Consider the following 21,668-nt stretch of genomic DNA (forward strand, 5'->3'; position numbering starts at 1 on the left):
CATTGGTTACAACAATCCTGCATTTAATTTGCATGTACATAAAGGTTTGTCTGCCATACACAGAGCAATTTTAAACTGATTGTAAAATGATAATGGCAAAAGAAATAGACCAGCATACAGAATGCAAAACCTCATACATTTTGTACAAACAGTAGGTGAATATGAAATAAATTTTGTTTCACATTGTATGAATGTATCTATACCCATGTTAGTCCAGATGATAAAGTTTCGCAGTTGCCTGTCACATAGAGTTCTACTGTAGCCTATATCTCAGTAGCTATAAGGTTTATAGTACAATTAATAAATAATGAAAAACATATTAAATTATACAGAAACAGGTGGGATCTTTAATTACATCTCCAGCTGGCTCGTAAATCTATTCTTTTCTCTTATCAGTTGTGCTCATGCATGAAGCCATTTATTGTCCCGCATCTTGAATGAAAGTCGAATGCGCCGCGTGACGCAGGTGATGAAGACTGACGCAGATGGGCGGGTGTAATCGTGTCATCCTCCTTCTCCTCATCCATGAGCTGCTGGAGTCAGGACCCGTTACACTCGGACCGAGGAGCTCGCATCAGCTTATCTGAGTTTAATTATAGCCTGCGACCTGATTTCAGCACTGCAGCGATTTAACAGCACCCGCACATCTAAAGCGCTATAGACCGCGAGGCGCTGAAGCGCGCACGCCACTGCGCCAGGATCACTGCGCACGACTCCGTCCAGACAGACCCGAACCGGGAGCCCATCTCCTGGATAACTCGAGCAATACAGTATCAGCAGAACGATGGCGTCAAAACGCATAGGGCTGATGGTCGTGATTCAGCTTCTGGCTGTAATAATAGCGCACATCTCCGCTTTTCCCAGACCTGCCGGACTCGACGGTGAGTAATATCACATCACATAATCCATGTATGGCTTTAATTACACAGAATGTCGATTCCTTACGTAAATGACTCCCTCTTACTGTTATAATAACAATCAGGACAATTTATATGTATACAGTATGTACACGAAACTGCGTTATTTATTATGAAGGAATAAAATGTGTGTAAATACACCTCTATGTATGATTGTGGTTGCTGTGGAAAATAGTTGGGATACGATGGGAACAGTTGCAATGCTTTTATTTAGTTGCTTTTAAGTTGTACCATATGAGCTCTCTGCGTTTTCAAAAGGCTTTTAATCTTTTCTCCTGTAATCCGATAATTCAGTAGCAGCTTCATTAGGGCTGTTTGAATGGCAAATGAAAAGACCAAAGTTAAAAAAGAAAGAGTATAGTCCCTGCATATTAATTGTTTATAAACTTTGTGATTATCAGCAATAATAAGCAATGATTGTATTGACTGTTATAACAATGTTGTTACAATGGTATGACTATTTAACTAGACTGTCAGACTGTTATTGTAGTTCTCCTACAGGTTTTGTCCTCCTAGTCATGTATTAAGGTCAAGACTGACTGATCCTTGATCAGATCTCTGCTTTTAATGACTGTGTGTGTGTGTGTTTGTTCTTTTGTCCAGATAAGAGTGTGTACAACCGAGAGCTGACAGAAGAGAAACCATTAGAACAGCAGGTGTGATCTCAGAAATATTCACATAACATTTTATTACAATATCAACAAATCAATGTTCATTTTTCATTTTTTTTATATAAAAATGATTTGAACACAACTATTTGTTTCCAAGAAAACAAGTATTAAAAGAAGCAGGATGCTTAAAAGTCTAAAAATAAAGAAAAAAAACAAGATATTGTTCTATTTTTTAATAGATTGCAGAAGCTGACAGCATCAGGAAGACAGGTGAGAATCAATCTTTTCAGTGCTGAAGAAACACTTTATAGTGATCAATTTCTTTTTTCTCACAACTGTGAAAGTTGCTTGTTGGCTCACTGTGATGTCCATCCATCCAGACCCCAAGCCAACGCCACCAGCAGAGGCGGAGTCAAAGTCAGAGAACGATGACATCACGTTCCTAAAGTCTCTGGCTGAGAAGTCCAAAGAGTCAAACAACGAGACTCCTGTGTCCGATTCTGTGCATGATGAGTCTGACTCCACTAAAAACAGAAGACTGGCGGATGACTATGACTCTACCAAGAATGGAATGGACTACAAATACCAAGGTGAGAAAACAGAACCCTGCTGATAAAATACAGCCAGACCTTGGCTCTGTTACCTCACAGAATAATGTGCAGTTTGCAATAGAACACACGAGAAATACTCTTCCCACAGCGCAATTCACTATTACCTTCAAATTCTATAACAGACTTCAATATTTACTCTTTACACAAAATTGAATGAGCAATGCTAACTACACATACGATTCATAGAATCACAGACATTTAATATCGCAATGAGTATATAGTGGCTGACTTTGTTTTTCTAAATAAGTGTAGCAGGTTTATGCTGAACATTCTCTATATATCTCTGTGTGAGGGTTTTTGCTGTATTTGAGGAAACTTGATTTTAAAGTAATAAAATACGTTAGGTTAAGGTTAAGAAAAACCAAGCTGTTCAAAAGTCATGTTATCTATTGCTCTTGCTAATCCAGTCCTGTGATTTAAAAAACAGGAACAGGTGGCAGACACCACAGGTCAATCAAGAGAGAGAGGATTATCTCTCTCTCTCTCTCTGTCTCTCTCTCTCTCTCTCTCTCTCTCTGTCTCTCTCTCCCTCTCTCTCTCTCTGTCTCTGTCTCTCTCTCTCTCTCTCTCTCTCTCTGTCTCTCTCTCTCTCTGTCTCTCTCTGTCTCTCTCTCTCTCTCTCTCTCTCTCTCTCTCTCTCTCTCTCTCTCTCTCTCTCTCTCTGTCTCTCTGTCTCTCTCTCTCTCTGTCTCTCTCTCTCTCTCTCTCTCTCTACAGTGCCCTGCTCTGAATGTTTTATAGCATTAAACGTCTGTCTCTAACAGCAGAAACGGTATATGTGCAGCAGTAAATATATTCTTGTTCGGTGACTTACTGAAATTGTGTGATGCTTTTTTTCTTGAAGTTGTATACATTTAGGGACTTTTTTTGAAAACTAAAAGGGTCTATCTTGTCAAACTTAAACTTGGTTCTAATAGCTTCATGTGATCCAAATTTTTCCTTTTTTTTAATAATAGGGATAGTTCACCCAATAATTTAAAATTCTGTCATCATTTACTCCAGTGCGGATCCTAGATGTCTGGGGCCCTAAGCAATCTTATGAGGGGCCCTCGTACAAATAATTAAAATTAGATTTAAGGACTAGGCCTACACATAACTATAAACCTTGCATTTTCAGATTTTAACTGAAGATTATGAGGCCACGTGAATTTAAAAGACCCACATTGGTAACCTATTTACAATAAACTCAGTGGTTAGAGCATGGCACTAGCAATCCCAAGGCTGTGGGTTTGATCCCAGGGGATTGCACATATGTAGAAAAAAATGTGTAGTAAAAATGCAATGTAAGTTATTTTGGATAAAAGTGTCTGCAAATGGGTAAATGAAAAAACAATTTCATTTCACTGGGACATTGACAATTTGAATGATGAGGTATACATTTTAATAGCAACATTAAACCTTAACATGTTATTTCTGTAATATTAATATCTAGAAAGAAAGTTTTACCTCTTACACTTCTGTGAATTAAAGTTCAGGTTCCTCAATTTAAAAAAATCAATCGTCCTAAAATGTGAAATAAATTAAATAAATGTAACTTCTTTTTACATGTCAACATATTATTTAATACAACACTAACATCATGTTTCAAATCAAATTAAGAGTAAACTGTCATTGCTTCATTTAATGTTTTACCATATACTGTAGAACCTTATTATTCCAAAGAAAGTGATTTGTTTAGAAATCGAAGGTTCTGTCTGCATTTCAACTGTTAAAAAAATTATTTAATAATATACATTTAGGGTTTCTGTCTTTTAATGTATAAAAGACACTTGCTCCCCCTGTCATTTTTGCAAAAACCTTGAAGCTCATATCTCAAAACTACTTAGAAAGCAGATAAAACCTATCTTTTTGTCCAAGGTGATGAAATGTTTTTATAGTTCACCCTTAACTCTGTTAAGTTATAGTTTGACTGCATCATACATTTCTAACTGAAACGATAAAGGAGATTTTGACATTCGTGAGAGGATCTTTTGAAATCATATTTAGATAAGAATAGTATAATTCAGATTTGAATTAAGGCCCTGTGGACACTCAAGACTCTCTCTTTCTCTGTGTCTGATGTGAGTGTCAGACGTTTGATCAGTGTCATGTTTCAGTCTGATGCTGACTTTACAGGAAGACATACGAGCAGTAAATGGATCTTTGTGCTAGATAATGGAGGATGGACTGAATGTTTTGTGCAGTGAGAGGTGTTCTTGTGGGCTTCTGCTGTGTTGCTGGAATCAAAGACAAGATGGCAACACTCACATTTTTTTATAACACCTCCTCCTACAGTGTCTCTCTTGTTATTCCTACAACAGAATCTAAAGCTTTTGAGATCTTGTTTCTGATCCTTTCTAGACATTGTGAGATTTCTCCTGATATGGAATAGAAATCTATGGATCTGTGTCTGTGAAGCTTGAGTTAAACTGTATTTATGGAAAAAATGTGCACAGCCTCAGAAGGCCATTTCATGGATAAAAGATGGAAATCATCTACATTTTGTTCATTCTCATTTCCCACCCAGACCTTTAGAATAACCACACGTACACCACAGTGAACCACAGTTATATAATACAATTACACAGTTATTCTAAACATACATGATGCCATGATGACAAATGAGAATCAAGCATTTTAAGAGAGGGATGTAACATTGATGTGAGGTCATTTCTGTAAATTGCAGTGATGTGACGTGGTTATGTGTTTCGTTCCAGATGATCCTGAGAGCTTTCGGCAGCTGGATGGGACGCCCCTGACAGCTCAGGACATCGTCCAGAAAATCGCTAACAAAATCTATGAAGAGGATGATAGAGGAGTGTTTGACAGGATTGTGTCAAAACTCCTCAAGCTGGGCCTGGTAGGACATCATTCTTCATTGGTTTGTTTTGATGAGTGGTAATATCAGGGTTCATTGGCCGATGGCAAAATCAGAGTTGTGCATCATTAAGAATCCAGAAACAAACATGTAGTATAATGCAATGTAAGTTGCTTTGAATAAAAGCGTCTCTCAAATGCATATATTTAGATGAAAATGTATCCATGACACCCATGACCCATCCATAATGCAACAAAGTAATCCCTGTTTAGCTGATCATAGTAAAAGGAGGAAGATGTGTGTTCATGATGTTCTTCAGATCACAGATGGTCAGGCAGAGACGCTGGAGTATGAGGTTGCTGAAGCCCTGCAAGATCTGATTACCAAAAACGCCAAAGAAAACATGATTGGAGAGCTGAGTATGGACTACCCCGTTAACACGCCAGCTGAAGACACAAACAACAACATGGTAGGAGGGTGTGCGACAACCCGCCAACATCCAAAACGTCTCTCATTTCACTCAACTGTTCTCTGTGTGCCTGTGTTCAGGATGAGGAAGACAGACCCAGCCGGCGGTATGATGAAGAGGATGAGGGTGGTGATGATGACGACGAAGAGCCGGAGCAGGAGAGCAAAGATGACACAGTAAGAGCTGATGAGTCATGGGACACTGTGAGTGACGGAAATGACAGGAATGAACTCAACCCTGAGGATGGACTGCAGGACCTTCAGTACTTCCCCAACTTCTACAGACTGCTCAAGAGCCTTGACACAGGTACACAACACACAATAGAACTCTTTCATAAACACAGGATGAATCTGAAGCACGGTTGAGTTGGTTTTGTCATTACAGATCAGGATCGAGAGGAGAGAGAGACCCTCATCACCATCATGAAGACTTTGATTGACTTTGTGAAGATGATGGTGAAATATGGCACCATCACACCTGAAGAAGGAGTTTCTTATCTTGGTAAAACACAGAAATCCATCAACAGTAGACCTCATACAGTTTCTATCCCCATGAAAGAGTAAAGAATGTGAAAACACCCAGTCTAGTGACCAGTGAAGTCTGAAAGCTTAAGTCTTCAGTCAGCTTGAAACAGTGATGTATGTTTAGAAGTGAAGTGAGGTGCAGATGCCTTCACCAGTAAACCCACTGGCTCTCGTTCCTACACTTAACTAGTGTGATGTCTTAGATGTCTGTACCGTTTGTGTTTTTGGGGAACCCCTGAGATAAGCCTAATGAGCTTTTATGTGTGCATTCAAAGTGCAACCTTATAAAAGAACAAAGCTTTGTCCCCCCTGACAGAGAGAGGGAGAGATTGAGATAGGATGTATTGGTGTTGGATCTACTCGATGTCCTTGAGCTGTGGTTTGAGACCCATTGTTTTGACTCATCTGTAAAATAGATAAAAAATGAAGGTTGAATTTTCTCAGCTCATAAACAGTCAGTCAAAATCCATGCAGCTTGTAGATTAAAACATGTGTCATTATCAGTGTTGTGACGTGAATAGAGGTTTGACTGATGCGGCGATCCAGAGATGTGGTGTTGTTCATGAAAGGAAAGTGCTGGATGTTTCGTGACCATATATGTTCAGGACATCTGTGTTCATTGCGTGCTTCTTTAATGAGATGTGAGAGGACACAGATAACAGAGTGGATTTCTCCATTACGTATTAAAGAGAGGAGGTTACTCAGGCAACCTGCGGCACATGATGACACTCTGTAGAGATCAAATGAAATGGAAGGTTGTGTTGCCGGGATACGGGCGTCCGGTTATTGATCGTGCTTTAAACATGAGATGAGGCTCCTGCCATTGTGTCCTAATCTTCCACCCTCAGATTGTGTGTTTGCGTGTCTGTGTGCGTGTTTGTCTATGGCAAACAGCTCCAGGTCACATAATGATTACATGCAGATATTGCTCTCTGTTTAGTCTTTGAATAAGCCATACTTGTCACCACAATACAACTGACAGTATTTTCGAAAAGATGAAAATTGTAGAAAATTGGTTTGTCAAGATTGGGATCTCTGTGTGTTAGGTGGTTAAATGAGACAATATGAAGAATCATGCATTCATATATGAAATCAAGGCAGAAATATTTAGGAAAACTTTTAAACCAGCTCAACAAGATGCTAAGTGGGTCAGTATTTTCGTACTAAAGTCCCTGTGAACTGCAAGTTGTGGCCGTGGCTTGTATTTTAAACTGCTAATTCATTGGATGATGGTCAAAGATTAGTTTTAAGCATAGAATTATCGACCACAGGGGGACTTTAAGGACTTCCAGAATCACAGAGACTAGTGTATCATTTACATCAGTGAAAAATAAAACAGCGTTATTCATGCTGGTATCGTAACACATTGTGATTTATTGTGTTTTTCACACAGAAAACCTGGACGCTATGATCGCCCTGCAGACCAAGAACAAGTTGGGCAAATCTCTGGTTCCGCTCAGCGTTACGCCCCCTACAGGTACAAAAACTTGTTGAGTTGTTCCTGGCCTGAACACTTTACTATAAGGTTGTGTGGCTAGGGAATCAAAAATCAATTCCAAACCAGCATCGGATTCAAAAAGTTAGGAATCTGATACCTGAAATAAAAATTTCAATTCCTCTTATCAACTCCTGTGTGCATATTTTCCCAAACTTGTGATAAAGCACAGGAACCACAAATTGACCATAGTTTCATTACAGTAACTACACTTTGACCATGATGTTGTTAATCTATGGTAATACAAATTGTAATAAATCAGACAAAACATGGTTGCTATGCATACACAAAACGGTGCTCATAAATACACAGTATATATATATATTTGCTAATCAGTCAATAAGCAGGACAAGTGACCATACAGGTTGGAATCTAAATGTTTTACTTCAACTGTGGAATTGATAAGAATGGATAACCAGAATGGATCAAATTCAGATGATACGCAACTCTATATGTTGCTCATCAATGAACAGTGCAGTTTTAATACAAGCACAGTTGTTCATTGTTTGTTCATATTAGTTTATTAAATGCTGATAACAGATTATCTGTCAAATGTTTTAGCAAGTGGAGAAATTAGCATTATAAGATCAACAAATGCCGCAGAAGCCATATTAATTTTTAGCTTACGTTTAGTTTACATGGGTTCACAACGCCAGTGACACCTAGCAACAACGCGACTTGATCTTATTCATTTCAATGGAGAGCTGGCGACTTCCGGCGACACGAGTGACAGTGACCATTGTAGACAGGAAGTGGGTGTGTCTAGCGACTTGACAAAGTTGAGAGCTGTTCATCTTTATGCAAAAGATGAGCGACTTTCGTGAGCGACCACCAATAGAAGTAAAGCAGCAGAGTTCATGTCACCAAGAGCCTTTGAGAGAGAGAGTTCTGCCAACGGAAGTCTGAAACGCTGGAGCCTCACGTGATTCATGGAGCCTTCAGATAGTTCCAGGAAGTTATGTTTTCTCTTTAAATGCTTTTTTCTTTCATTTTTTATTCATTAAATAGCTTTCCTCTTCAAATGGGTTAAAAGTTTACCTCAGTTGGTCTGTTTAGTCACAGCTCCATGTGTTACTAGTAACTTCCAGGAACTATTGAAACTGTGAAAAAACTGTTCCGTTGGAGTCAACGATGAAGACGTGACTCTCTTTCTCAATGGCTGTGACGTCACCCTTCTCCTGTCAATTACAGCAAGGATGGCTTATAACTGTTACTAGAACAACCAAATCTGGGACCGCCTTCAAAAAACCTCGTAGACACAGTCGCAGGCGTTGTTTTCAATAAATAAAAAACGATTCATGGTTTAAAATCCTGACGTAACCCTGAGGTTCTGATTGAAAATCTGGTCTGTTGGTTCCCATCAGATCTCTGCACCCCACCTATAAAACATTATAAACTGCAAGTCACATCACTGTGGTTCCCCCTCTCCATACAGACAAAGCAGCGGATGATGATGACAACACCAAAACTGAGGCTGCCAAAATGCAGAAAGAGTATGAGTCCCTGAAAGACTCAACCAAAGATGTGCAGCAGACTGCAGCAGAGATCAGTGAGTACAGTCTCATCCACTCACCACTACTGTAGCTACTGACGGTTATGAGAAGTTATGAGACATTTACTGTAGATTCTCATCAAAATGACAAACATTATTCAGAAACACTGAGTCTTGATAGAATTAAAATAATACACATTAAACATAAAATCACCAGGTTTATTTCAGAAGTGTCATTGTGTCCTTTATCAGGTCATCCTGGTAGGTCTGAGAGCTATCTGGAGGCAATCCGCAAGAACATTGAATGGCTGAAAAAACACAACAAGGACAGCAACAAAGACGGTAAATATTTATTTGATTCCACATTATCAGATAAATTGTTTCCACAGAATTGTATGTTAAGAACATTTCAGTGATTGTTTGTTACATCTATAAGGCTTTGTTTATTATAGGATTATGGTTTGGTCGGACTGAAGCTGAATAACGTTTAGATCTGCTTTTTCTTGTAATCGATGTCTTTTAATGGCTGATGTGGAAAAGTCCTGTCTCTCTTTCTCTCTCAGACCCATCTGAGGGCTTTTCTTTAAAGTGAAGTTACACAATTTATTTGAAACATGGAGAAGAACGGTCGAATCAAAAAACGCTTTTCTTGCCCTTATTTTGCAATTGAAATAAGCTCGGGTGAGAGAGCTCATGAATATGCGTGGCTTTAATGAGCTTGGCCCCGTGACAGCGCTGCGACTCGAATCTCCTGTGTAACAGACAAAAGATATGTGCGTACAAGAGCCGACATCTGTCTGTGTTATTCACAGCTTCACATCACTGTGTGTTTTCACATGCAAACTCTCTCTCTTCTGTTCTTCATATTCCAAACAGACTCAACAGACACCTGTTATAATCCAAATGTGTGAAACTCCAATGATACACATTTTTTTAAAGAAAAAAGCTTGAATCTAATTGGGCAATAGACTTTATTACTGTCCATTTCACAGATGTCCAATGACTTTTCACATGAGAACTTTCATCTGGAGGATTCTGGAGGTGGATGTGCGTGTGTGTCTGTGTGCTGCCATGGTTACTGTTATAATGTTCTGATCACTGTTCTCAAGAACACACGTGTGTCTCTCAGAAATCATCTGCACACACATATGTAATCTGTGTACAGCGATTGTGATAAATTCATCATGGCCAAAGACTAAGCGAAACAGAGAACACACAGCTCTTGTGTGTTAGGACATTCAAACTGCCCACGTTCACAAACATGCAACCTTTATAGTCCCCACACACACACACACACACACACGCCTCGCCAAAGCCTCCGCGCTTATTAAAATTCAATGTGTTCAGAGCGCGCCTTACAAAAAGGCTGTTTATGTAAGTGTAAATCCTGCTCGGACACCAAATACTCTTAAGAGTTGGGCTGTCGTGTTTCTCCATACATGTGTCTATGCTGACATGTTTTTCTCCTGTAAGATTACGACCTGTCCAAGCTGAGGGACTTCATGGACCAGCAGGTGGACGCTTACATCGATAAAGGCATCCTGGAGAAGGATGAAGGTGACATCATCAAGAGAATCTACGGAAGCCTGTAGGAACTGCAAACCAAGCTTCCCCTGTAATCCAGTAACTGTTAGACCGCCTACTAAATCAATTTCCACTGGCCATCCTAACACAGATCCTAATGCTATAACTCCTGATAAGACATACTTTTTAGTGGGCGACTCAGGCAGTATTTCTGCAAAAGTATATTCTCCTCAAGGCAATATCTTCTCTCAGTCTCACAATCTACTGCTGGACAAACGACCCAACATCACATTTGAGTTGGAAGTGTGTTCTTACTCATTTGGACAGAAAAACAGCATTTGATACCTAGAACTCTAAAACTCGGTCAATTTGGTGGTAAGACCTACAGATGAGTCTAAACTAGCAGCTTTTGCACCTGTTTCTCTTTCGCAATAGTCTTTTACATCATCTTCTGCATATATGTCTTTAACATTCATTCATTCATGTATGGTCAAGAGCATCTTTTCCTAATTTAATCTTTCTTAGAAGGAAATTCATTGTGGTTGTTTCGAAATCATCCACAAAAAATCAGTGTATACTCGCAGTGAATCTCTGTGGTTTTCTGCCCCCTGATCTGATTCTGTAGGGGGCAGTCTCCTTGGTTTTCTGGGTTGTTTCTTCACCATAGGTCTCTGTATATTCCACAGCCTATAGATTCACACAAATCAAGTATTTTTAAATGTAAATATTGTGATTTTCCAAATATCAAATAAACATTGCCTTTCTTTAAATGTGTGGTCTGTACTTTGAATCCGTGACAGTGAATCTTAGAATTAGATTAGTTACTGAGTCAGCTGATCGGGTCGAGCGTGTCGCTGTATTGAAAATACTGTCACACAGATTTGTATTATTCATGTGTCTCACTGGGCTGTATTCCAGAAAGCAGGTAGATTTACCGTCAGCTAAACCCTGAACTCTGAATTATCTCTGAATATCTGAAAGCTTAGATATACATAGTACTACTATTTAAGTATTTTTTTACTAAGATAATATATATTAATCAATGCTATCTCTATTAGATTTGTTGAGATGTTTGTAGCCGTTACTTTACCATGTGTATGGTTTTATACCGGTGTATTTTACATACATTTAATTACATTGCTGATTGTTTAGGCTGTTTATAAAACCTCTGTTTTATGCCTTAATAAAACCCTTTTATTTGGTTTTGTGAAAACTGAATTTGTATCAGCTTTACTTTGAACGGTTGTAGGTGTAGTCATATTAATAGAGACTCCTTAAATTGTAGAAGTAGTCATTATATAAAAATAATCTTTCAGTTACATGTCCAATATGTCACGTAATATATCCCTTTTAAATGATTGTATTTCCATGGCTTTCCAAATGTTATAAGAGGGGTAACGGCCTATCCTGAAAGGCTAATTGTAATTTAGAGAAAGGCCTTTCAATACTTAACTGCAGGATTTATGTATTTTTTATGTAAATGGTTTTCAAATTATAATAAGAATTTAAATATGTGAACAATATGCCATAGGTTATCCCATTGGTGGTCACCTAATATGGTGTTGGAAACCTGCCAGCCTGGGTTTCGAACTTGGAACCTTTGCGTTTTAAACCTGCATTAGCATTAGGCCACAAATATCCTTGATGTATATTTATATAAATACATTAGTTTAACAATAACAGAAAAAATAATTTAATTTAAAGATTGTTGCTGCTAGAGAGCAGGTTATCTTCAGAAAGTGAGTTGTTGTGGTTACTTACTTCCCCTGAAAGTTATCTCCGTTTTTGGATCCAAAAATTGAGATTATCAGCAAACTAACCGTAAAAATACCTGTTTATGTCACATAACCAGCTTGCTGGAATTCTCCCCTTGTATATTCATATCCCGAAACACTAAATCATTAATGATTATATACTTTTGACAAATAAAAGACATTGTTTGTCCATATACGGTATATAAAGTAACACAATATCCAACCAGAGCAGTGAAACTGTCTTCTATAATAACAATACATGAGAAACACACCCGGCATAAGATTATACTGCTTTCAAAACATGTACTTTTAATTATCACTGCAAAAAAACGGTATAAAAGCAGGCACTTAACCACTTTATTACCTAACTACTGTAAACAGAGCCATCTGGAAGACTTCTGACAGTATCCACACAAACACATTTGATGTCCATCTTACCGTTACTATCTTTTAAGCCTTTTTTCAAATGTAGAAAGACTACATGTTTATTTCTCAGGGGACTGCAATCTCTACTGTGTGCGTCTGTGTGTTTCCATGGTGACACAGAGACATCCTTTAATAAATGCAACACTTTCCTGCAGATCTGCGTTAATCGATGAAATAACTGACGCTCACGATCAGTTTACAGAAGCTTTTATTCTGTACAATCCACACAGAAACACAACAGTCATGACACATCCCTCTCAAAGCCACACGTAAAACTTTTAATAGGCCAATGAAAAAGTAAGAAGTGATTAAAAACCAGCAGACGGGCTTGATTTACCTTTGGGACAGTATGTTAGAGAATATTTCGTAAGCAGAGACAGTGTAAAAACATTTCTCAGAAGAAGACAAACCCTGCTGCTGTATCCACATGTGAGGAACAATAATGCTTAAAATCTGGATTAAAATCACTGGAATACTGCTGGAGAAGGCAATGACGGACCCTTAGCACAACAGAATGCGTGCTGCAAAACAAAACAAAAAAACAAGGAGCAGGATAAAGAGGTATCTGAAAACTCCTGAAGACCACGACATCAGATTTCCTGATATGATGATGCCAAGAGTGTTGGGTCATCTTCCTCCCTAAAATTAAATACACACAAACAATCTATTAAAAACATAAACGCTTATATGACACAAAATAAATACTTCACCTTTAAGAACTCAAGATGGCACCACTATAATATTAAGACACACGCACGCACGCACAGTGTTTGTTTGTGCCTCTGCAGAGCGTCATGATTTATTCAGGACATTAGTGAGACTAATTTCTCTTACAGCAACACACTCGGAGCTGAGAGAAATACTCTACACTTCACTATATTAACACATGACTAACAGAATCATGAAGAAATGTCTGTCGTACAGCTCTATCTCATGCTAAAGAAAAGCAAAGTATGCATATAAAAACATGGTTAGGCCAGATTCATATTTCCCATCTAAAATCACTCGGAAAACGCGAGCTGCACGATGTTCTCCTTTTTCCGAAGCGGCTGGACTTTGCGCTCTCATGTCGTCTGTCTTTGCTATGCAACCATGGTGCACGAAATCCGTTGAGACGAGGAGGTATAAACAAAGGATATATGGATTATATGCACTGAAAATAGCTGGCAATAACTCTGCTACTAGATCAAGTTATGCTGTGATCATCTGTGTCTTCATCTTCGAGCTTGTCTATATTGGCTGGTTTGTTATTGTCACAAGACCTGAGGGGCGCTTGCACCTTTCTAAAAAGTTGAGATTTTTTCATCTTGAAGCGGTGGCAACGTGCCTGAAAAAAGAGCGCATCGCCCACGTTGCCCCGTATTTCTCACATTTTGTATCTTTCCCTCGCGCATGTTCGTTATTTTAAATGTAGACGCGCAGCAGGTGCGCAGAAAAGACGTGAAATGTTAATTGGGCCTTAAACTTCTTTTCTGATCATCTTATAAATCTACCCTTCAGGCAAAATCAGCTTGAATTAACTTAGTTTACAATGTATGAAAGAGGCTGTCCACCCTTCTCCTTCAGACTGACTGTTCTGCAGAATCTAAAGAGACAATTCACACCATTTACCGCCCCTCATGTCATTTCAAACCTGTATAAGTTTCTTTCTTCTTCAGAACACAAAAAAATATATTTTGAAGAATGTCAATGATCAATCAACACTGAACTCCATCGACTTTCATTGTATGAACACAAAACCACTGAGAAATATCTCAAAATAGCTTATCTTGTGATCCACTGAACAAAGTCACATAGAGATTTACAATCACATGAGTGAATAAATGATGGTAGAATCTTGATTTTGGGTGAACTATCCATTCAACTCCAACACCTGTCTGTAACTTTCAAGAGATTCTGAAGATCTCCATCAGGTGATTCAGGTGTGTTTGCTTAAAGTTCCAGCTCATTTGATCATGTAGAACAATATCAAAATTACAGTTCAATTTAAAAAAGGGACGTTTTCATCAGGGATTTCTCATCATGTTGTAATTTATGTTATTTCTGTAAATATACACTGGGGAATGGGGACATCAGTAGGTGGCTTAATCTTCATGGATGAGAAAGATGTTTGATGTAACATTGCTAACATTGTTCTACATTACACAGATATACAAAAACATAATAACAAGTCTTTAAACTATGAATTAAGTGCTCAAGCGAACACAATGCAATCCGCTATGACATCGCCAAAAGTTATGATTATATGTATCAAATAGGGATGCACCGATCCGATACTCTGGATCGTAATTGGGGCTGATACGGGTCTTTTTGCTGGATCGGGTATCGGACTGATGGGTTCCCTTCAATCCGATCCGTTGCGATACCCGTGTATGTTACTCTAATGCTTCAAAAAGTAATAACTATCAGGAAATTACCATAAGTTGTCATGCACTGTATTCGATGTCATGTATTTCGATAGCTTTATGCGAGGAATAAACCAATATAGCATAATTAAAAACTCTGCCCTCCGCTGGTGCTGTCATCTGTCGATCTCAATCCAGCATACTGTGATAGTTTTGAGTGATAAACAGAGATTTATTTGTTAAACATTTTGAAAGTATCTGTGCTTTATGAGACCACATTTTTGTTTAGTATGTTTTTTAAGTTTAATACAGCACTTAATTACATTTAAAAAAAATCATAGTAAAAATACTTAAGTAAAGGAAAGTGGTAGATTTTAATGTGCTCATGGATTAAAAGTTTAAAAACAACATTTATTTATTGACTGTAGAGGAGTATGATGTGCTTCATACTGCAGGGAAGTATTTTTTGTCCAAAGTACTCTGATAAAGTACAGATATTTTAAAATGTACTTGAAAGTAAACATGCTTAAGAACTATCCACCTCTGGCAATAAATGTTAATATATGCAACTCTTTGATCAAGAAAAACAGTGCAAGTATCGATCAGGATCGGTATCGGCCGATACGGAAATTCAGGTATCGGAATCGGCAAGGAAGAAGTAGTATCTGTGCATCCCTGGTCTCAATATAATATTACACTATACCAGTAGTGAAAATTGAAAAAAGATAAAATAAATATCAACTTTAGACAACCGAACAGCAAAAATCATTTGACTTTTTTCTTTGATTTCAGCATCTCCGCCATCCGTGCTCTTCTTCAGAGTAGTGTTGTTAACTACCACACAAATACGTAGGGCCCCGCAAGCTTGGCCCCCCTAGTGGCTGCAAGCTTTTAATCATTTGATGATTGCTTTCGACGCTTTTACCATAGTCTAGAAAGTAAGCGCTACAATCTTGAGGGTTCTTTAAAAAAATTGATTGCTATAACATTTACATGATTTGTGTTCATTCAGTTTATTTTAAAGTGGCCGTGCAGCATTGTTTCATGCATTCGGACTTCTTTACAGTGTTAAACGTGTTGTCTTCTCATGTTTAACATGGTAAACTTGTCAAAAAACGTGTTGAGCGTATAACATAGTATTTCTGTGCTGGATACACTCCCTCAGTGATCATACAGGTTTTCTTAGTCCCTTATTGGACAATTCTCCCGGAAAAGCACACAGCACGGCCACAGGAGAGAGAGAGAGAGAGAGAGAGAGAGAGAGAGAGAGAGAGAGAGAGAGAGACAGAGAGAGAGACAGAGAGACAGAGAGAGAGAGAGAGAGAGAGAGAGAGGGAGAGAGAGACAGAGAGAGAGAGAGAGAGAGAGAGAGACAGAGAGAGAGAGAGGGGGAGAGAGAGAGAGCGAGCATCCTTCTGCGAAGTAATTGTTTGTTCACTGCATTTGGGTGATGAATGTTATATCAACTGTTGATAAAACGCTGGATTTGGAGATGGTTTGAATCTGATATATTGAGCCGTCCCATCGCTAAAAGATGCCGGACATGAAACGAATGTGGTGAGTGAAACTGTTGTCTGTGTTTTGTTGACAATGGATGCGCAAGTGATTTGGATCAGCCTACCCCTCACCTCCCACGCGCCTTATGTTTTTGGAAACAATTGTAAAGCTGTGTCCATTATTTATAAATGTGATCAAACTTAATACTCTTCGAAGATACGAAGTATGCAAAACTACTCTATAGGTACTCAAGATTAATATGAGATTGAAACCCTGTGTGTTACGCCCGCTTTAAATAATTATTGATAACTCAAATCTTATTTAGTTTTAAAAAAATAAAAATTTGCCCCCACATTTATTGGGCTCGTGGTGCCACCCCTGGCACAGATACACAGTCATGAAGCGCGCATATGATTTGATTCCAAAAAAAAAAGAATGTTTATTCTTATACCAAACTGTCAACAAGTTTGTGTGCTGTTATGCATTTCAAAGTCAAATTAATCCAAGTTATATATGTCTCACTTATTACATATACTCAATATTACTCGCTTTTAATAAAATGCCTTTATCCAAGTTTCTGCTAATGTTAGAGCGGACGGCTATCTTAAGTGACTGTAATGAATAAATGATGTCGGAATTCTGAAAAAAATCTGCTCAGAAGGTTTGTCAGAATGCATTCTGGGATTGCCTGATGTGTGATGGTACATAACAGGGCTGCATGTCTGAATAACACCCATGAAACTTTGAGTGCTGTGAGTGTCATGCAGCCGTCAGATCGAGAGAATCAGAGCGTAAACCTACAGCAGAATCAACTGCAACACTTAGCTGTGTCTGACATTACCCATTCACTCAGAGTAACTCGCCAGCTGTGCGTCACAAACACAGTTGATATTAGTAGTGGAAGCGAGTGACCGAGGGAAAGATCTCACAATATACAGCAATCTGATTCACAAGATGATGCGTCACACACGAGCACACACACACACACACACACACACACACACACAGGCTGTCTGACTCATCTAAAATAAAATCTGCAGTGAGCTCAATGCACTGATTCCAATCAGTCCTTCACAGACAGCCTTTCAAAACACCAGCTATCTGAATGGTTCAATTCTGGTAAGGATTATGTAATGATTGAGATGAGCACACAGTATCACTCTCTCTCTCTCTCTCTCTCTCTCTCTCTCTCTCTCTCTCTCTCGGTTTACCTCCCGCAGTCCTCTTTAAGTTTGCGTGCGGCTTGTTTGGACTGTTTGATCTGTAAGTCCAGCCGATGTAAGAAGTCTTTAGCAGAGAGCTCCTCGGTCTGCACTGGTCGGGTGTCGGGCTCTGGGACCGACTCTTCCGGCGGAGGGGACGGGGTGTCCACGTCCCGACTGACACACGGCAACTCCTGCGGCGTGTTTCCCTCACTGTCGGGTGACTCCAAAGACAGTCCGTTAAACAGGGAACGCTTCTCACGTTTCACAGGAATATTGAGAGTGTTCCTCAGGAATATGCAGTCATTGCTGAAGAGTTTATTCACACGCTTGATTTGTTCCATCTGTTTTAAACACAGAAGTGTGAGACACACGAGTCATTCACTGGCATTAAACTGTGTCATGTCAGCAGTGTATTCTGTTTGCTCATTCAATATTAACTACAGCATGATCATATTTGCTGATTGATTCTTGGATGTGATTTCTTTAAACATTATGGTTTACACAATCATTCGGTTTTAATCTGTCAAACTCATCCCTCTCTCTCTCTCTCTCTCTCTCTCTCTCTCTCTCTCTCTCTCTGAATTGTCAGTAATGGCTGGACAAAGTGTTTCTATTGTGTTCGCGGCCCAGAGGCCATGGGTTCGAATCCAGGAAACACACAAGCACATGCTGATAATAACAAACCGAAAGTCACTTTGGATAAAAGCCTCAGTGGAATAAGTGCTTATTATAGCCTGTTTGTTGTCTAGGTAGGGACATGACTGGATTTGATGTACAGCACGTGTCCACATTGTTTGCATAATACCTCCAAATGCTACACAAGTCAACAACTGTTAAGCATGCTTACATGCTACACGAGGCTGGATATCCTTGCAGATGCTGTCTAGATAGTCAGCTCAGCAGGATTTGAGACACAGCTCACATCACAAGACATGACGTCTTGAAACATTTTAGTCAATAATGCTGCTTAGAAAGCGATGTTCTTACCGTAACGCCGTATTTGAGCGCAATTCCCTGCAGCGTGTCTCCGTCCGAGACCCGATGCTCTATGTACGTTTCTCCCAGCGGCGCCGTGACGCTCGCGGTGCTCCCGTAGGAACGCGTCTTCGTGCGGGCCAAACTCTGAGATAATTCGCTGTCCGACTCGGAACCGGACCGGGATCTGGGGAAAAGCGGCTGTCCGTACCGCGCGCATCCTCCGTCATCCCGCATCACAGGAGAATACTCCGCCATCTTCAAACCGTAATTATTAAAGCAGCGACCTGCGCGCGCTTGACCAGCTGAATCACTAACGTAACTCAAGCGATAAAAACGCGCATGTTTTTAGCTGGGATATTTAGGACAAACGGGAGAGATGAGTGTTTTTCCGGGTGCCATTGTAGTTACCGCGGGCCTGCTCGCGAGACGCTGACAGTCCGTTGAAATCTGATCTACACGCGTGAATGACGAATGACGCCCAGTGCGTTTTTGGATGCAGTGAATTGAAAGGATCCTCGCAGACAACCGACCAATCAAAGACTTGCGTAAGGCGTGACGCAACGACGTTAGCAGCCAGTCAACCAATCAGAGAATTTGCTTATGCAGGGTATGTGAAGCTACTTGCTAAAGTATATTATGTACCCTCAACAACATGACGAATTTAATTTAATTCCGTAGATTATAACAATATGAAGAATAAATCAAACAAACAACACAACCTTTCACAGTTATGATGACAATTTCATAATTAAGAGCACAATAACAAATATGCAAACAGGTTTAAGATAGATGGTGTAATCTATTTTATAGTTTAGTGGCTAACTGTGAGTTATTTGTTGGAGAATTCAAGAGCTCTTTGTATACACAGTCTGAAGAAATGTAGCACTTTAATGTCACTAAACAAAGAGCAAAAACATGAATCCTGGTGATTCAGAGGTGCTGATAGGGATCAATATGATGGTCTGATAAAAGTCCAGTACAGTGATGGTTTGGTTTAGTCACGTGGTCAATTAAATCACTTACGAAAATGAACCGTTTTTTTTTGTGCTACAAGTGTAGTAATGTTTTTGATGCATTGATTACTTAAGGCAAAACCATGGATGCTAAAAGAGGATTGTAACTGATGCCCTGGGCAGTTAGCTCTGCTCATATGTTCTCATTATAGATGTTATGTTCTGATTTAGCTGAGGCCAAGCTTCCACATCACATTTACATTCTCTAGACTTTCTAGATTATAATATTAGCTAACATTGCTTAAACAAACCTAAAGTTAATAGCACATGTATTTTATTTATGTCATGCATCTATATTGTAAAAGAACTGAGCGAAACCTCAATTCTGTAGCTACTGTTGATAATCTATTTTATACAGTCTATTCCTTGGAACAACTTCTTAATGCTAACTATTGCTCTGCTAATATTGTCTAGATATGTTCTGACAATGTTCTTTCACATATTTGCCATTGTAATCTCTTTTATTGATATGTTAAGTTAGCAGAGGGGTGGTAATGGACAAAAAATACACAGTTTTTAGTTCATAAAGGACGGTAGGGTAAACATAGATATACACCAGAGAGTTTATATTAAGACACAAACATGATCTGTCAAAGGATTCCATGTGTCTGGTTTTAAGCAAGGGCACAACCAGTGGTGTAGTCTGGGCCATACGCACGCATACGCCGTATGCTTACTCTTTCCCCATCCTGTTTGTGACTTATAAAGATCTATAGCGTATACTCACTTCTTCTCCTGCTGCTTTTGTGGTTGCTTTCCTGTATCGCGTTCACAATTTGTTCATACAATTGGTGCATTTCTTAAGAATATACACAATATTTCTTTTTATTGTTTACACAACCACATCAAGCGGTTCATCCTAAGTGTTGGCCACGCGCCAGCGAGTAATTTGTCCCGTCAGTGACTGTAAGTGTCCTGCTGAAGCCGTCAGGTAATATAGAGAATGTGGTGCTGACATCAAGCCGTTAAATGCTGGGTGTCGCTGCCATATTTGTAGGTGGTAGCGGCTCTTTTCTGCTAGTGAGTTCAGTTCAATAGTGTTTCGTTTGACTTAATTTATTCATTTTTCCACCGCTTCCAATTCTCTGCACACCACAAAAGCAAGGTGAGAGCCATAGTAATACTAAAAATGCCGCCCCAGCATGCAACGCGCCGTGACATCGATTGACAAGCTTTATTGATAAAACTGCTCACTTTTAGTCAAAGCTGGTTTAAAGGCCCGAGAGAGATTGAGACTGAATTCACAGGTTCTCTTGCGCTGCTTTATTTCTTTATGATATTGCAGTGCATCACAAATCTTTGATATCTGTCACAACGTTTAATACTAGCTTTCTTTAAATGACACGCAATTAAACGAAACAAAGCACTTCCAGAGGCCTCCCGTTTAAAACCGCACAAGTCATAATCCTTAAATATTCTCTGTATCCTCATTCTCTCAGTCCTTTTAAACCTCGTTAAGTTAATTCTACATTTAAAATATTTGTTTCTGTTTTTCACCAGAAAAGTTAACTTCATACATTAATACCTTTCCCTTAAAATATTAACAAGTATTGACACAGAGATGGCAGTGATGACACAGTAACATCTGTATTCTGTGAAATCTTTAAAAGATGTCTTTTAAATCTTGTAAATGTGATGTGATGCTTTGTACAAATATTGTATTGTGGTCAAAAGTACTGGCATAGACCTGTTTTTTACAACCTTTATCCACCCACTTATTTTTTTCCAATTCTATAACATCATATTCAGAGCATAAGTGAAGAATCATGCATAAAGATTTAGCTGAAATAATTATCATATGTTACTAGAAAAACAAACAAACAAACACACCCCTGTCTTCTGGCCATTTGAGGTCGGGCTTATGGTTGTACAGTATAGTAGTACACCACTTTTTTGTTAGGACTACACCACTGGCCACAACATACAGAATATGAGGATTGTACAAGTCGGTGCACAGGCAAAATATAAAAATGGCACTACATGCATTCAAGTCATTTTTAAACTAATCAA

General features: G+C 39.0%; 2 protein-coding genes across 2 annotated transcripts; one reads left to right on the top strand and one right to left on the bottom strand.

The window, feature by feature from the left end:
• Positions 1-511: 511 nt before the first annotated feature.
• scg3 (secretogranin III) lies at positions 512-11,210 on the top strand. The gene is made up of 12 exons (XM_056766867.1): positions 512-881; positions 1,521-1,573; positions 1,768-1,798; positions 1,909-2,118; positions 4,836-4,978; positions 5,256-5,405; positions 5,486-5,711; positions 5,790-5,906; positions 7,323-7,406; positions 8,860-8,973; positions 9,169-9,258; positions 10,390-11,210. The coding sequence occupies exons 1-12, from the start codon at positions 785-787 to the stop codon at positions 10,506-10,508; spliced, it is 1,434 nt and encodes a 477-aa protein (XP_056622845.1). The 5' UTR covers positions 512-784; the 3' UTR covers positions 10,509-11,210.
• A 1,600-nt stretch (positions 11,211-12,810) lies between these two features.
• lysmd2 (LysM, putative peptidoglycan-binding, domain containing 2) lies at positions 12,811-19,131 on the bottom strand. Its single transcript, XM_056766970.1, has 3 exons — positions 18,655-19,131; positions 17,674-18,008; positions 12,811-13,259 (listed from the first exon to the last, which is right to left on the bottom strand). The coding sequence occupies exons 1-3, from the start codon at positions 18,898-18,900 to the stop codon at positions 13,211-13,213; spliced, it is 630 nt and encodes a 209-aa protein (XP_056622948.1). The 5' UTR covers positions 18,901-19,131; the 3' UTR covers positions 12,811-13,210.
• Positions 19,132-21,668: the final 2,537 nt, after the last annotated feature.

The sequence above is a fragment of the Triplophysa dalaica genome, chromosome 14, assembly GCF_015846415.1.
Source record: "Triplophysa dalaica isolate WHDGS20190420 chromosome 14, ASM1584641v1, whole genome shotgun sequence".
Taxonomy (NCBI): domain Eukaryota; kingdom Metazoa; phylum Chordata; class Actinopteri; order Cypriniformes; family Nemacheilidae; genus Triplophysa; species Triplophysa dalaica.